This window comes from Aegilops tauschii, chromosome 5 (genome assembly GCF_002575655.3).
Source record: "Aegilops tauschii subsp. strangulata cultivar AL8/78 chromosome 5, Aet v6.0, whole genome shotgun sequence".
NCBI classification, from domain to species: domain Eukaryota; kingdom Viridiplantae; phylum Streptophyta; class Magnoliopsida; order Poales; family Poaceae; genus Aegilops; species Aegilops tauschii.
Genome location: NC_053039.3, coordinates 566499493 through 566512903, shown reverse-complemented (window position 1 = coordinate 566512903; position 13411 = coordinate 566499493). Strand labels below are relative to the sequence as shown.

The window sequence follows — 13411 nt, the reverse complement described above, 5'->3', positions numbered from 1 at the left end:
TGCATGTGAGACCATGGGGAAGGGAGGGATCACTCTGCGTCCATCAGAAACCAAACCAAACTGAGCACTGTTGCCAATGTCAATCACTTTGATGTTGCTAAATTCTGAACGCTGGCCACTCCGCCTCTTCTCGACGAGCTCTAACTACTTCTTTGTCAGGTAAATTACCGTTCGAATCGACTAGGACCTCAGAACTCTCCTAGTTTGCGGTAATTATTATGAAACTCTTCTTGTATCACGTCCGGACCTAGCATCTCGTCATTTATTCTCTCAAAGTCTCGAGTATGCATCAACTACCTCTAACCAGAGGCATGCAATGCAATTCTAATCCACACATGTCCTCAGCCCATCATCGCTATCACAAGGCCGAATCCTCGCCATGGAGAGTAAACGATGTGATCCCGTGTTGGACTAGTAGCCTGCCTATGTGTCGAGCTCGGGGCATGGATGGAACCAGGAGACGATAGGACATGATGAATAATTGGACCACCTCCTTCTCGACTCCTCCAGCGTCCAAATCCTACTCAGTCTCGATCGTCTTTGTACCCATCCTTTCCACGCAGCAGTAGAATAAGCGACCTTTACGTTATGGCGTGCATAGGGAATTTCCATGCATGATGCATACGCACATCCTTATCGCCAACGTGTGCATGCAGAGCAGTGCAATGTTCTTCTTCACATGCACATATATTCTATCCATACAACCAGTCGGCCGGTGTGTGATGTGATCAGCCTCATCCATGGCTGGGAATGAATGCAAGTGGATGTGGATGGAACCCAACCCGAGTGGAGAGGGCATGTCTGTCCGTCCGCACTGGTCAACCAACCAACCTGAACAACCCCTTCTCAAATCCAAATCTAAATAAATCCAAATCCAAATCCCTTGATGCCGTCCGAAAAGGAAATAAAGGCAGCAAGATACACATCGATCTTCACATCCAGCAGCCAAGTGAGGTGAGAGAGTGGCCCCGTTGGTTATTTGGCCTGGTCGATCGACACCTTTCGCTTGTCAAAGGCCAAGATTCTTCGCTCTAGCTACCTTTAGCTGTGTCAAACAAGATGCCTCGCCGCCAAAGTCATAGCCCCTAACCTGACCCCCATGGCTCCCGCCTTCTTATAAATACATGGCCAGGCAGGGCATGAAAGCATCATCAGTTAGCTAGTGCACCAGCGCACAGGACACAGGTGAGCGAGGTCTTGGATGGGGGTAAGAGGCCATCTTCGATAGCCAAGGATGATTTGCCTGTGAAACTCCCTTGGCAGCCGAGCTCTCTGCCACAGAGAGCGGCGTCCGGCGGTTCCATGGGCAAGTCACCCTGGCTACCCGAGTACCTCTTACCACACCCCATGCCAGACCCATGCTCATTTCATTCATCCTACCTAGTGCTGAACAGAATTCACCCAAGGACCGGCGATCATCATCAGGTAAGCCCCTTACCTTACATACAAGACATACATGCTTGCAAACATACATGCAAACAAAACATTCCAGTGGTTACCTCCGCGCCTGGCCTGCCATTGTGGCGCTATCGAGCCCCAGCGGCATGGACATTTGCTGCCACCCTGCCACAGTAATCAGTGGCAACCCCCTCAGCCTCCCTCCCCGACATTTATCCCTAGCATTCCTTTTATGCCTTTAGCCAGTTGACTGGATCATCTTCTCCCTTCTCTTTCCTTTTCTGTATTTCTGAGAATCAGTGAGCTTGCAGCCCTGCAAGCTTTTACATTTTAATTTACAGGTACAAGAGATGCGGGGCAGTCCAGATAGCAAATACAAGCAGATAACAAGCAATGCATAAGTGAATCTACCTTTTATAGCCCGCGCATATAGTATCAGAAATCAATTCAACTATGTTGCAGAAATTTACCAGTATTTGAGGCAGAACAGAGCTACTGTAAGTAAGTGTTAATAGAACACACATTCCTACTAGGGAGGAAAATGTTTGGTAACAGGCAGTGGACTAGTGGACTTTGTGGTGGGTCCTGGTGTACAAATTCAATGACTAATTGAGGAAAATGTTGCCAATTATCTAACATATCACGCTAAAGATCATTTATAAATGAAAGCACAACTTTACACTGTTTATGGACAGCAGCTTGGTTTCAGGTTCTAAATTAGCTCCCATCATAGCAGGACAGCAAAAGATTAATTAAATCAGCATACGGAAAGACTATATATATGAAGATTTAACATGTTAAAACCATTCATAGCTGTCAGAGATAATAAGAAACTCTGAGCTCCCTACAAGCTCTGTTCTCATCATGGAAATGATAATGTGACAACCAAAGTTGAAGAAGAGCAAAATGTGAATGATAGGTCAGTAGACAGGATATGTAAGGAAACAGATGAATTTGAAGTTATAAGAAAGTTTTAGATGGATGAAGATTTATGAGAACACAGGGACACATAAATGTCTTTTGCTGATTCGATAATATTACAGTTTGAGCCCATAATAAGAGTAGGCTACCATATTTGCGTGGTGTTCAACACATTACACTTTTTATCATAATGATCAGCTGTCAATCACTTGCACTAAATGAACCTCAGGATGGACAAAAACTACAATTCGCGGATGGCTTCATGCTCAAGAAGTTCAGTATAGGTTTTGTTGGCACAGAACGATGCAGGACGAGATAACTGATGTAAATTGGCTGAATTGGGCGGACGCGATTTCACAACATTATAAATCATTCTGTTCACTTGGCGTTGACTTTTTTGTGAGAACTGGTTTCAGTGAATAATAGTAGTTCCCACTTGATATGGAATATTCCTCATAGGGGTCATGTACTCGCGTTCTATAGCCTTTTGGACAGATGTATTCTATGCATGCATCGAACTATGGCCTTAAGGGAACTCAAGAGGTGAGCATGTTTCAGAGGAAACTATCTTTCACTTGTTTTTAGACAAGATGGGTAAGGTCAAGTTAAAGAAACTGGTACCCGAATGATTTGGAGAATATATACCTACCATAATCAGGAAAAGATTCAAAGGAAAAGATGCGCCGATGTGCCATAAAGATAACTATGAATGGGTTCTTATGAGATCTTGCGGTTATAGTTTTGCTTCTGCCGTATCTACTTCTTTGAAGCACTATACATATTCTCACATGTCAACCCAGAGGACTGCCGTGAAATCCCGCATGGTGAAAGGTGTTCCTCTTTGCTGGCCAAGGACGAGTTGCCCCTTTCCTATTCAAAGTTGTAACGATACCTTGCCCCTAAAAGGACAAGTATCGATATGTATCCTAATATAATAGGCAGCTTCGAGGCTGTTACACTAGCCCCATTGCTACGAATGTATGCATTTCCCTACAATACAACCATTCCTCTTGCTACATTAACAGGAAACCTGGTTTCGCCCAAACGGTGTTTAGTAGAAGCTGAATTAAATAATTAACTATTACCATACACAAGGAAAGCAACCTAGATAATGTACATTGGAGATCACCTGCTATGACTAATAAGGACATGCATGAAATATGATGAAGTTACTAGATAAGTAGATAGTGGCATAGTTCCCTCTAAAATCAAATTAGGCCAAATTTAAGTTCCACCATACCATAACAACTTTTTAAGGAAAAGCTCTAACTTATCAAAGCAAAACTCTTCCACATTTTTGGTGCAACAGAGCACACCCATATGACAAGGAAAAGGGTTGTGTGACGGAGGAATAACTTAAAAGATCGACAGTATCACACCATACTGTAAACTGGATATAGTATAATAGCATCACTATTGTCAGATTTCTTCAACACAGAAATGCAATTGCCATATCTTGGTAGCACAGTTCTTGGATAGTATTGGATCGAATTGCCAAAAGAAAATAAAGAAAACTAGGCCTCATATAGAAAGCAGCAAGATTTACTCCCTCTGTCCCATAATATAAGAGCGTTTTTGACACTAGTGTAGTGTCAAAAACGCTCTTATATTATGGGACGGAGCCACGGAGGAAGTACTTCTTTGTGGTTATAGTTTTTGCTTCTGCCATATCTACTTCTTTGAAACACTAAACATATTCTCACCATGTTTTTAAGGTGTCCTGCCTTGGAGGCTTAGGTGGCAAGGCGCCCTGGCAGCGTGTTAGAACTTTGCACGTCTTAGGTGCTTAGTTGTCAGTCGTCACTTGGGCATCAACGCGGTGGGTGCTTGCCTTAGGACGCTTTACCGCCATAAGAACATTGATTTTCACATGTCAGTCCAGAGGACTGCAGGAGGAATCCCACATGGTGAAAGGTTTCCTATTTGCTGGCCAAGGACGAGTTGCCCATTTCCTATTCAAATCAAAGCTCTACGGTACCTTGACCCTATAAGCGGAAGTTTATATGTATCTAATAGGCAGCTTCGAGGCTGTAACAATAGGCCCTTGATACGAATGTATGGGTACAACCATTCCTGTTGCTATATTAACAAGAAATCAGGTTTCACCCGGAAACAGTCAAGGAGAAGATCAAGAAGGTAATTAACTATTACCATAGACTAGAAAAGAAATCTTAACAATGTACATTGCAGTAATAGCCCTGATAATCTGCTATACCAATATGGACATGCTATGAAATATGATGAAGTTACTAGATCATGGCATAGTCCCATTTTGAATGAGTTTCGTTTCGTACTGACCAACCAGTAATTTAAGTAATACACGGATAGCGTTGCCCCTATTATAGGAATGTTTCATTCTTACTCTAAATACTCTGAATTTAGCTATTAACAAGGCCAACTTTCTTCTGTTCAAAAAAAAACAAAAAACAAAAAACAGGCCAACTTCAAGTTCCATCAAAACATAACATCGTTTCAGGGAAAACTAAGTTAACAAAGCAGAACTCTTCTACAATTTTGGTGCAACAGGGCACACCCGCATGGCAAGGAAACTGCTGAAAGCATATAAGCAGTAAGCCAGTACGCCCACCGCAAGATGAGTGCTTTCTTCTCCGACTATAGTAGGATTACTACTGTCAATACAGAAATGCAATTGCAATACCATGGTACCACAGCCTTAAATAGTGTTGGATGAAATTGTCAAATAAAAAGAAAGAAAACAAGGCCTCGGGCAGGAAGCAGCAAAACCCTGAAGCATCTACTCCCTCCGTCAACTTTGTACTAGCTCTAGTACAAATTTATACTAAGCTCAAGACACTTATTTTGGGACGGAGGGAGTAGTTAGAAAGGCACAATATGTCTTAATATTATGTACTATAAACACATTTAATCTCAGTTTGTAATTATTTCCAACAGCTTTCCGAAATAAAATCTGCGATGGAGATCCATCTAAAATCTTCAATTATGGCATGGAAAGCCGAAGCGGAAGTAGTATAACAAAAGGAAATCAAACGAGTAATGAATAAAAGTAGCATAGTTGATGACATTCATTATGAGCACATAACAACGACATATTGGGACTGCATTCACCTTATTCCATCCATTATTTCAAGTTCCTTCTTGAAACAATTCCTCCCAAAGCACTAGTGCTCCACAGCATATCATTACGACAGAGATAAGGTGATCATCAAGCCTATATACACACTAGGATTGGTGAAAGCACCATAAGCTAATGCCCTCATCACTACTAGCTTTCTATGGGAGAGGAAACAAAAATGGAGAGAGCACAAAAGCTAGCTAGCTAGGAACTGGAGGTCTCACCCAACTCAGGACACGGTGTCGGTGCTGCGGAGCTTCTGGATGGCGGCGAACATCTTCCTCCTGGAGCCGACGGCGCCGATGCCCATGTCCTTGAGGTCCTCCAGGGTGAGCAGCGGGAGCACCTCGTCGTCCACCTCGTGGATCTCGAACACGGGGGCGTACCGGGAGAGGCCGAGCCCGTCGAGCCAGGCCCTGACGCCGCCGCCGCCGCCGTAGCAGGCCGCGCCGCCGTTGGGGAGGCCCCAGTCGGCGACGCCGTCAGACTCATCGACGCTGGCCTCGCGGCTGCCCGAAACCCTAGCGGCCCTGGCGGCGGCGGCGGCGGAGTCGGACTGGTCGGCGTCGTCGTAGTAGTGGTGGTGGCCCTCCTCGTCCTCGTAGCCGTCGGCGCCGCCGTGGGGAGCCGGGATCCAGGCCGTGCGCGGGCGGCGCTGGCCGGGCTTGGGCCCGCGGGCGCGGGCGTTGGGGTCGAGGGCGTCGTCCGGGTGGGACCGGCGCGGCGGGCGCGGGTGCGACGACGGCTTGCGGTGGCGGCGCGGGAGCTGCGCGTCGGAGGCCGTGGCCTGCGCGCCAATGTCGCCGAGGCGGACGCTGGGGCGGCGGCGGCGCTTGGAGTAGGGCGGGGCGGGGGGGTCCGCCGCGGCCGCGGCCGCCGCCTCGGCCGCGGGGTCGCCGGGGAGCAGCAGCGCGGCGGCGGAGGCGGGGGCGGCGGCAGCGCCGCCGTTGGTGTCGGGCTCCGGCGGGTGGAGGAGGTGGAGATCGGCCATCGCGGTGTGGTGTGTGGCGGCGCCGCGTGAGATGCGTAATCCGCGGCTGGCACTGCCAACTGATGATCTCACTCCCCACTCTGCTCTCTCGCCTGGAGCTACGTCACGCACGGCGGTGGAGGGCCGTCGGATCGCGACGCGTGGCGGTTCGGGCGGTCGGGATGGCGCGCTGCGCGCTGGCGGTGCGGGGAAAGTCAAGCCTAGGCGTTGACTGGGTAGGCCGTGACGTGGCGGATAAGGCTCTGCAATAGACCACGGGCTGTAGCCCAGTGAACTGACTGAGATGGGCTTCAGCCTCTCTTTCCTATGACTTTCTTTCCTAGCCTTCTTAGCCCACCTCGCCCAACAAAGTTTTTTCTTCGGAGTCATTTTGACTCAAAAAAGCTCTCGAAAAGAACCATTTGTTTTTCTGAGGCAACTTCAGTCTCATGGAATTTTGTTTTTGATATAGCTTACCACTCATGCCAAGCGGTCAGTCTCATGGAATTTAAGTGAGCACGACACTAAGTCATCATCTTTTTTTCTATTCTCTTGCAATGATTAGTTTTCCTATATGTTCCGTTAGTCATACCCAAATGCTATTTTTGTTATGGTTTTTTTAAGATGCTATTTTGCTTGACCTGATGAGAGTTTCACTTCAGAGAGGGGTAGTGGCACTCTACATCAAAATTTTGTCATTCTCAATGTTAAGGTTTATGATTATTGTTTTGGATGTCGGAAGAGAACATCTCTCTTAGCTGACATGTCAACAAATATGATCAACAAGACGCTAGTGGCTTTGCGTAGTGGGACCGAACCTCCTCACTCCCACTGTACTCTCCCCTAGAGTTGCGATATGTCTGCGTGGTGGGTAGTGTAAGACCGCGACGCGTGTCGGTTCAAGCGGTGGGAAATGGCAAGTTGGGCGCTCAATGCGGGTTTAGGGATGCAATGAGTTAAACCCCGAGGTTCACCTGGTTAGCGGTGGTCAAAAATGCCAACTTCACCATGCTTTTCTTTCAGATGACCTTTTCAAAGAAATTTATGAATATTTGTAGAAATGAAATATTTGATATAAAAAATTCACCCATGAGTGTTATTTCATTGTAGTATATTGCCTAAAAAAACTTTCAATTGTATCGCTAAAAAAGACATGTTTTTATGTGGTGCGACCAAAAATCATTGGCAAAGCTTAAACCCCACGGCCGCATTGAGACGTTACCTTTCTTCCATTCATGTGGTTTCGTGAAAGTTCGTTTGCTTGTCTTAGTGTTTCTAAAGCCTTTATTGTAATGAAGTACTATTTTTTTAATTATCTTTGTTCTCTCTTTAAAGTCTTATTTGTTTGATGTTGTCAGAGGCTTATGATCTAGTTGTTTTCACTAACTGCAATAGCTTCCATTATTTATTACTGATCAACATCTAATGTTTCCATTAGTTCTAAGCTATATTCAAGGTAAAAGAATGATGCAAAAATTGAACTTGGTCTCCTCCCTGTCATCCGTCAGGCACAACGCCCAACGTCGTCTGCTTCGGCACCACACTCTATAATGTGATTGGCAATGAACACTAGGTGCACCTGTTTTTCTGCCCTAGAAATCTCGTTCAACAATTTAGACGATTAAAAGCAAGAGGTGGAGATCTGGTCAATCTGAAAAAACCGAGCTGCCTTTCTGGTTTTTCCTTCCGCAAACAGTGGCATTATATCTTTTCTTTTTTCCTTTTCTCGTTCGATGTGGGCTTGCATCCAGATCAACTGGTTACCTAGTCAGCACATAAATCTTCTATTGGTCGATCGTAAGTCAAGCATTATTGGAGGGAGGACCATTCGTGCAATCGCACGTGTCTGCCTCCCGAGCGAACACCACTGTTCGCTTGCAAGGGACCCTCAGAGCGCACCATCATTCGCTCCATGGGCATTGGGAAGACATGTTTCCTCCCTATTAATGTTTGTTAATTTAATGTTTGTAAATATTAATATAATTTAATAGAGTTAGTCAGATTTAAAGTGCTCCGACTTGAGACCCACTATAACTTGAAATAACATAGAACAAAGACAGTAAAACAAACGCGTGTTGCATCTGATGCACGTGGTGTACGTCCTCGGTCATGCCAGGGGCGCTTGGTTTTAGCCTTTGGGTTGGCTATAGCTGACGCGCGGGCCGCAGGTTGCCGGATCTAACCCGGTGTAGCTGGATTCGGCTCCTATAGTGGTGATGAGTGGTCCAATGTTGGCCTCGCGAGTGGCTGCAACGGTGGTCGTGGCATTGTGCTCATCGCAACCCCCGTGGACTGTTGGTGGTGGTGTTGGCGTCAACTCAGACGGTCTGCCATGGTGAGGCGGTGGCCATGACGTCATTGTTGTTTCGTTTGGTCTGGTTCACCGCTGATGCATGTGAGAGGAGTCGTGGCTCATTCTCAAGAGGTTCACAGTGGACTGGCTCCTACTCCAGGTAAGAGGTGGTGAGGCATAAGGCCCTAGGCAAAAGCCTTGTTCTCCGACGGGGATCATTCCCGGTGATGTTGGCGCGTATGGTTGTCCTCCTCCTCCTAGGAAGTATTTTCAAAGAGTACTTCCTCTCACTGTGCCTTGGTCGGACGGAGGGGTAGTGGCGTTGGTGGTTGTTGGCTTGGCCGGGCCGATCCCGGGTTTCGGTGGGGCGGTCGTGTCTGAGCCTGGGCGAAAACCTTTTGATCTAAATGTGTCAAAGCAATAGAACTTATTGAAAAAAAAAGCTCATCTTTCTCAAAAAGGCGACATGGGTCGATGCCGATGACGACGACGTCCTTAGGCGTCATCACCTTCTTGGAGGCATCTTTGAAGATATTGTTTACAGACATTCCGAGTTAAGGTCACGTTAGGCGGTGATGGGCCCTATACAGATGGAAGGAGGAAGTATGATATTTAGTTTTTCTTTAACATTCTTAGTTTCACCGACAACTAAGCATGGATATAGAAAAATCCCCTGCGCAGCAGGAAGCAGGCCTTGCATTAGAATTTTTCAACAACAGCGGTTTTGTTGAGCGTCAAAAGCAGTATGTATTTCAATGTACCTCAGCTTTTCAGAACACGACTGCAGCCCATTGGACATGCATTAGAATCCCAAGAGCTGCACTTTTTTTAGGAACAATAAGCCACTTTATTCTTAAGAAACGCATTAGGAATCTTGTTTGATACAGTTTCGAGAATACAATCCGATGGGTCCTGAACCCACACCCTACACACCTCGTTATTAACACCTTCTCGTGCTAAAATGTTAGCCACATTATTTGCTGATCTTCTAACCCCGAACCTTTGAGCATCACCGCCACAACCTCTGAGTATACAATATAATAGATATAGATATAGTAAATTATTTTCGCAAAAATATTTTTTTTAAACATAGACAAAGTAGCAGGGAGTAATAAACATACTCTTTTTCTAACTTATTGGGGACGGTCGGCCCAGCCGCCCCTGTCAGCTCATGGTGCCACGCGTCGGACGGCCTCCCTGTGTCTGTGTGTTTTGTCCTCCATTTCTCTCATTTTCTCCTCTCTCCCGAACTCTGTCATTGAGTTGTCCTCGATCCCCTTCTCCACCTCACGGCCGCCGGTCAATTCCAGCCGCCGCCGGTGAGAACCGTTGCTTTCATGCACATCTCAGCCCAGACTACCTCCTCTACCAAGTGGATTCAACACTCCCACGCCTCAGCATGGTCTCCCCGGCGGCGTCTATGCACTGCCCTGAGCGCCAATCCTGCTTTTGTCCCATGCGCATGCTGCCGTGGCTATGGTCGTCGATGACCTCATGCAGTGTGTGCGCAAGAAGCAGAACCGCATCACACAGATGGATGAGGCGGCCGCCGTCGGCCAGAGGCTTAACCAGGAGCGGAAGGAGGTGATGCGCTCCAAGCCCAGGTTCACCGCCATCATCGCCGAGCTCAAGCGCCTCCACGAGCGCCGCTCGCCTGCTTCCGCAGTGAGTATCTCCCACCACGACGCCCTCCAGGCCTGTGGCCATCATGCCTGCTTATGGCTCGCCCGCGCCGATGAGCCGATCCACCCTGGCTCCTCTGTTACTTGTGAGTGTTATTGATATACGTAGTAGATTTGTTATCTTGCTTGATTGGAAATTATTGCTGACTGAAACATGTGGCTTTTGGCTGTAGATGGTGCGGTGAGGGCTATGCTGGACAGGATAATGGCATCAGACTACTACACAACAGCTACAGTTGGAGGGAGCTATGGAGCTGAAGGTGTGCAGGCATAGGAGAGCATTACTATCTGTCTATCTCACAAGAACCTGGCTGCTGAAGGTCACAAGGTGAAGTGGCAAATTACACTCATACTGTAATTTAATACAGTATATGCTTAGCATGCTGCAGTTATCATTGCCCTGAAACTGTGTTATGATCTTTGTTGACGATTGATCTGCTGTAGTGCACAATACTCCTAGTACTATTATGCTGCTGTTGCTGCAGAGTCAGTACTAATGATCACTGTAGATTATATAAATTTTAATTGGAAAACAAGGATTATGATGTTTCATATGGCCGTTGTGGGGCGTTGCTTAGATATAACAGACGTGCCTGTGCATTGGTGTTCCAGCAAAAAAAAACGCTGAAAATAATAAGTTAACCACTATGATATTTGTATAATATTATGTTTATTCACCACTATCTGGTACTGGATGTTCTGTATGCTGATGGGTCTTCACAGATTGCAACACAGTAATTGAATTTTTTCGTTAGATTTTTTTATCAAGGATCTCTGTTTACTTTCCTTAATTATGTCATCGGAAGTTCAGAACTGATGTTAGATTTGTTAATTGAACATAATGATAAGGGGCTTGAGGCGGTGTGCAATCTTGCTCTTCTGCTTCATTCCTTTTTTGAAGGACAACTCATATTAAGCTGATCTTGTCTAAGCACGGCCTCAACATGTGCTTGATCTTGTCTTTTCAGTAGGCTGCAACACATGGTGCATGGCTGATTCGGCATCATCCCGAGCAGCGTGAGATGTCCAACCGTGCCTCATGCTGCTCTCAATTTCCTTTCCTTCCTTGAATTCTCTTTTCTTTATTTCCTGGGACAACTCCTTGATACCCAAGAAACTTGAAAATGTATATAAACTGGTTGTATTGTGTGCAAGAAACCGAGGTGGGACTAAAGAAAACCAGCCTTTGCATGTTTGTCAAACACAAACGTGAGCTAGCATGATGGTACGTACCATACTACTTCCTCCGTCTCAAAATAAGTGTCTTGAGCTTAGTACAAATTTATATTAGAGTTAGTACAAAGTTGAGACACTTATTTTAGGACGGAGGAAGTACTATTTGTGTAATAGACCACAGGTCGGGCTTTCGATCCCCATGAAATGCTAATTTTTTGCGTGGGCTTCCACCGTAGTTGGGCCGGCTTATAGCGCGCGGCTGGCCTGGTAGCTGGGCCAGCTTACAGCGCAGTTAACGAGCGCTCCTTCGGGAGCCTCGCAACGATCAGCGCCACTTGGCGCGCTCTCAGCCATTCGTCACGTGTCGCGCTCTGGACGCTCCCTCCAGATTTTTTTTTCCGCATGCATTTTCGGCTTTTTAAACGGTTTTTTCCCGGTTTTTTTTACGTTTTGGTTTTCCCCCGGTCTTCCTTAGCATTTCGACAAAAAAAAAATTTCAAAATTTTTTTTGCTCGAAAAAACGCATTTACTTTTTTTTTCTTTTGTGAAAAGTCACGTTCTTTTTCGCGAGAGTCACGGCCGTGCCTTTCGGAAACGAAAAAAAATGCGTTTTTTTTTCTTTCGCGAGAGGCACGGTTGTGCTTTCGTGAGAGTCATGGCCGTGCGTCTCGGAAAGGGAAAAACAAAACGCGTTTTCTGTTTTTTTTTCTTTCGCGAGAGTCACGGTTTTGCTTCGGCGAGAGGCACGGTTGTGCTTTTGCGAGAGTCACGGCCATGCCTCTCGGAAAGGGAAAAAAATACGCGTTTTCTATTTTTTTTTTCTTTCGCGAGAGTCACGGTTTTGTTTTTGCCAGAGGCACGGTTGTGCTTTCCACTAGTAGAAAAAGGGTCAAATGTCAAGCACATTAGTGCCGGTTTGCTTTTGAGCCGGCACTAATGTGTGCATTAGTGCCGGTTCCAACGGCTAGCCAGCCGCTTTCATTAGTACCAGTTCGTGGCCGACTTTTAGCACCGGTTCGTGCCACGGACCGGTACTAAAGTGAGTGGTGGCAGGATGTTGTCAGTCCGGGGCCCCTCCAGCACCTTTAGTACCGGTTCATGGCACGAACCGGTGCTAAAGGTCGTCCTACATAAACCCTTCGTCCACCCGAGCTCGCTCTGTTCTTCCCCTTTCCCCTCTCCTCTCTGTTCTTCCCCTCATCCTCTCGAGCTCATCACACATTTTGCCCAAAATTTGTCAAGATTTGAAGGCCCCCATCCATTCAAATGATCACAAAGGTTAGCAACTTTGTCCTTTCATCTCTCATTGCTAGATTAGCTCTTGCAATGCTTTGTATAGTGATTAATTTATGAGTTTAGTAATTTGGTAGAAAATATATGTGCTAGTATTTGATTTATATGCAATTTGTGGTCAAAACTAACACTTAGTTTGCATATGTAGGTGTGGTTTACTTAGTGCCTTCTAAATCTCCGTCGTAACCACAGTCGATCGCCCGCACCGTTCCGTCGCCGGCAGCACCTTGTGGTGAGCCTCTTGTTCATGAATGTTTTACATTACCAAATTGATGTTTGTGTGATTTGGATATATAGTTACTCGTATAATTATCTTACCCGTACGTTGTTTGTTATACATAGTGCCATGGTTTTGATATCCGTCCCCGTCGGCCCTCGTCCTTGTTATGATTCGGATGTGGTATATTCTCTTTTAAAACTAGTTTTTGTATTTCGTGTTTATGACAAATTATGCCCATCAAGTTGACATAGATATTTTTGTCTAGGAGGTTTGTGAACCGGAAATTCCAACCGACCCTATTGTCGAGAGGTTAAATTTAGTTGAAAGAGAAAACGAGTATTTGAAAGAAAATTTTTAAAGAATT

At 46.0% G+C, this 13411-nt stretch overlaps 2 protein-coding genes across 4 annotated transcripts; one reads left to right on the top strand and one right to left on the bottom strand.

Annotated features, from left to right (window-relative positions):
• Positions 1-1155: 1155 nt before the first annotated feature.
• Positions 1156-6856, bottom strand: LOC109735600 (uncharacterized). 3 transcript variants are annotated; one of them, XM_040391256.2, is made up of 2 exons: positions 5638-6856; positions 1156-1718 (listed from the first exon to the last, which is right to left on the bottom strand). In XM_040391256.2, exon 1 carries the CDS (start codon positions 6771-6773, stop codon positions 5643-5645), a length of 1131 nt encoding a protein of 376 aa, XP_040247190.1. In that variant the 5' UTR covers positions 6774-6856; the 3' UTR covers positions 1156-1718; positions 5638-5642. The 3 variants fall into 3 exon arrangements, with proteins under 3 accessions (XP_040247190.1, XP_040247191.1, XP_020150405.2); XM_040391257.2 differs by having other exon boundaries at positions 1156-1687; XM_020294816.4 differs by having other exon boundaries at positions 1156-1711; positions 5638-6852.
• A 3024-nt stretch (positions 6857-9880) lies between these two features.
• On the top strand, positions 9881-12848 carry LOC109735607 (uncharacterized). The gene is made up of 2 exons (XM_020294822.3): positions 9881-10444; positions 10532-12848. Exons 1-2 carry the CDS (start codon positions 10153-10155, stop codon positions 10630-10632), a joined length of 393 nt encoding a protein of 130 aa, XP_020150411.1. The 5' UTR covers positions 9881-10152; the 3' UTR covers positions 10633-12848.
• Positions 12849-13411: the final 563 nt, after the last annotated feature.

Bases quoted from the DNA above. Each gene is read 5' to 3' on its own strand.
- LOC109735607 (XM_020294822.3), top strand. From the start codon at position 10,153: ATGGTCGTCGATGACCTCATGCAGTGTGTGCGCAAGAAGCAGAACCGC. The intron at 10,445-10,531 runs GTGAGTGTTATT...TTTTGGCTGTAG, and splicing joins CCCTGGCTCCTCTGTTACTT to ATGGTGCGGTGAGGGCTATG.
- LOC109735600 (XM_040391256.2), bottom strand. From the start codon at position 6,773: ATGACTCCGAAGAAAAAACTTTGTTGGGCGAGGTGGGCTAAGAAGGCT.